The sequence below is a fragment of the Talpa occidentalis genome, unplaced genomic scaffold (assembly GCF_014898055.3).
Source record: "Talpa occidentalis isolate TD23 unplaced genomic scaffold, MPIMG_talOcc4v2.1 talOcc4.2, whole genome shotgun sequence".
In the NCBI taxonomy this organism is placed as follows: domain Eukaryota; kingdom Metazoa; phylum Chordata; class Mammalia; order Eulipotyphla; family Talpidae; genus Talpa; species Talpa occidentalis.
The window spans coordinates 59,836,303-59,839,520 of NW_023602073.1; the positions used below are offsets into that span (position 1 = coordinate 59,836,303).

At 52.1% G+C, this 3,218-nt stretch overlaps 1 protein-coding gene across 2 annotated transcripts; it reads left to right on the forward strand.

Moving 5' to 3' along the window:
- Positions 1-1,426: 1,426 nt before the first annotated feature.
- On the forward strand, positions 1,427-2,851 carry LOC119253304 (hydroxyacylglutathione hydrolase, mitochondrial-like). 2 transcript variants are annotated; one of them, XM_037520885.2, is made up of 2 exons: positions 1,427-2,091; positions 2,201-2,517. In XM_037520885.2, the coding sequence occupies exons 1-2, from the start codon at positions 1,657-1,659 to the stop codon at positions 2,483-2,485; spliced, it is 720 nt and encodes a 239-aa protein (XP_037376782.1). In that variant the 5' UTR covers positions 1,427-1,656; the 3' UTR covers positions 2,486-2,517. The 2 variants fall into 2 exon arrangements, with proteins under 2 accessions (XP_037376782.1, XP_037376781.1); XM_037520884.2 differs by having other exon boundaries at positions 1,428-2,851.
- The last annotated feature ends 367 nt before the right edge of the window (positions 2,852-3,218 follow it).

Here is a 3,218-nt window from a genome sequence, read left to right on the forward strand (position 1 = left end):
GGTCTCCTACCGAGGTGAGTACTGAATGGTACTGGGGGTCACCTTCCTTTGGTACTTGTTCTCTTCAGAGACCTAGAGAGCTGCATCTATTCAGTGCCCCCACCCCATCCCCAGAAGGGGACCCAAGACCTGTGTGTAAAGAACGTCAGAACTGATCACTGGGAAGGGAACCAGAGCCAGTGGCAAAGGCACAGTATAGACCCTGGAGGCCTGGGAGGAGCAGCGGGAGGACACACTGGAAGGTATGACCACTCGTAGCAATCGAATTACTGTCCTCCTTCTTCCCATTCTTGCAGCCTCTATGTCAGGGTTGGTAGGAGGATAAGCTGGAGCTGACCTGACCTATCCTGGACCTGGCCATAGAACTGGGCAGAGTATATGGGCACTGTGACTCTCCCTAACTGGAGGAGAGCTAAAGAGAGGAAGAAGATGGAAAGGTTCTAGCCCCAGACACTGCATAGTCAACAATCACTACCATTTATCGAGTGCTTACTGCGTGCTTACTATACAGGTAGCATAAGCTCCAATTTATAAATGGGAAAACCATCTATAAAGAGACTTTAGAAATTAGGTAATTCACCCTAGTGTTATTACTAGAACCCCAGCCTACCTGACTACACAGTATTGCCACCCTCTCCTGTAAAAGGGGAATGATAGTAGTGACCTCATAGGTTAATGTGAAGATTGACAGAGACATTGCTCCCGGGGAGCATCTGGCACATTCGTTCAGGACCTGCTGTGTAACAAGCGCTGTTGTGAGTGCCAGAGGATATGAACAAATGAGTGGCCGTCCCTGCCCTTGAGGAGCTCCTGCAAGGGGAGAGTGGGCAGACAGGAGATAAGCCAGCAGATGGCACAGTGTGCTCTAAAAGATGGCGGAAGGCAGCAGAGAAGTGCCCCACTCAGGGCAAGGAGAGGAGATGTCTCCTACAAAATGACTTTTGAGGGGCATCTGTAAAGGTGAATTGGGCATTTCAAGAAGAGGAACCAGAACTTACAAAATCACAGAAGTGGGGAGCCCATGGGGAAAAGTGGGAAGAACAGTGTGGCCACAGCAAGGGTGCAGAACATCTGGGGATCTGCAAAGTGTCATCTGAGAATAGTTCAAACAGGCCAAGCAATGCGGAAGTATAGTAAGTAAAATAAAAATTAATATTTAACTACTCCCCATGGCCTTTTCCAAACTCCTTCCCTAGAGTGTTCAATACAAAAATTTTTTTTTCCTTCCTCTGGGCAGAGACAGTTAGTTGCCCTCCACATCCACACTCTGTTTCCTCAAAGACTTTTTGCTGGGCATATGGCCACTGGAATGAAGACTACATTTCCCAGCCTCCTTTGCAGCTAAGGGTGACTATGGGACTAGGTTCTAATGTAACCAAAATGAACCTATGAGACTTTAAGGACATGACCTTTTGGGGTAGGGGGGCATGCCACTCTTGGTGCCTTCCTCCTTCCTATTGGTTGAAATGCTGATGTGACGGTTGATGCTAATACAGCCATCTTATGCTATGAGGTGACTTTGGGCTATTCATGGTGGATACAGGAAACATGCAGTAGAGTTACTTACCGTTCCAGCCCTGAGCCCCTAACATCTAGGGCTTCAAGTGAAAGAGAAGCAAACTTTACCTTGTTTAAGATACTATTGTTGGCCCGGTCATGGTGCTGGGCCGCGGGCTGCCCAGCCGCCGCAGCCTCGCCGCGCTGGGAGCCGCCTGCGCCGGCCTGGGCGCGGGTCCAGCCCTGCTGGGACGCCTGCTCCAGCACATGGAAGCGAGGAAGAGCCTGACCGTGGCACAGGGCGCCATGAAGGTCGAGCTGCTGCCGGCGCTGACCGACAACTACATGTACCTGATCATCGACACCGACTCCAGGGAGGCCGCCGTGGTGGACCCTGTGCAGCCCCAGAAGGTCGTGGAGACGGTGAGAAAGCAGGGCGTGAAGCTGACCACGGTGCTCACCACCCACCACCACTGGGACCATGCTGGCGGGAACGAGAAGCTGGTCAAGCTGGAGCCAGGGCTGAAGGTGTATGGGGGCGATGACCGGATCGGGGCCCTGACCCACAAGGCCACGCACCTGCTCACCCTGCAGGTGGGGTCTCTGAGCGTCAAGTGCCTGTCCACGCCCTGCCACACCTCGGGCCACATCTGCTACCTCGTGAGCAAGCCCGGCAGCGCCGAGCCCCCCGCCGTGTTCACAGGCGACACCCTGTTTGTGGCGGGCTGCGGGAAGTTCTACGAAGGGACGGCGGACCAGATGCACAAGGCCCTCCTCGAGGTGCTGGGCCGGCTCCCTCCAGACACGAGAGTGTACTGCGGCCACGAGTACACAGTCAGCAACCTCCAGTTCGCGCGCCACGTGGAGCCCAACAACAGCGCCGTGCGGGAGAAGCTGGCCTGGGCCAAGGAGAAGCACGGCGTCGGGGAGCCCACGGTGCCCTCCACCATCGCCGAGGAGTTCACCTACAACCCCTTCATGCGGGTGAGGGAGAAGACGGTGCAGCAGCACGCCGGGGAGTCGGACCCCGTGGCGGCCATGCGCTCCATCCGCAGCGAGAAGGACCGCTTCAAGGCGCCCTCCGACTGAGGCGCTGCCCTGGCCGCCTGCGCGCGCGCACTGTGGAGCGCCCCAGTCTTAGGTAACTGACATCCAGCGAGGAGTGCGCTCATTTCCTTGGTTCCATTTTAAATTAACTTCGAGCGCTCAAAAAAAAAAAAAAAAAACAAAAAGATGCTATTGTTTCCGTGTTCAAAGCTAATTCTTTCACCCCTCCATGTGCTTTTCCTTACCTACTCCCCAAATACAAGCATATACAGATTTATTTTACATGGAATCCAAATACAAACTGATTTTTTTCATTTGCAACTTTCCAAGTCAAAAATTAGGTCTACTTCCTTTTAAGAGTTGCATAATATTCCAAAATTAGATGACAATTTATTCAACCATTTCTCCTATTTGTGGGCATTTAAGTTTCCCTTTTTTCTACTGCTATCAGCAATGTGGCAATAGACATCAAGTACAAGGTTTTTAGGAGTTAGTGGTTTTCTTTCAATTTTGTTTTTATTTTTTTCTGTTGGATAAATTCTGCAAAAACAGGCCTGCGTCAGGGTTTAGGTATGACACGGAGGCCATATCTGCTCCTGAGCCCTGAGCGGCAAGGGTAGAATAGAAGGCCCTTTATCTGAGTGACTTCATAGTCTAGAAAGTCCCTCCTCTTC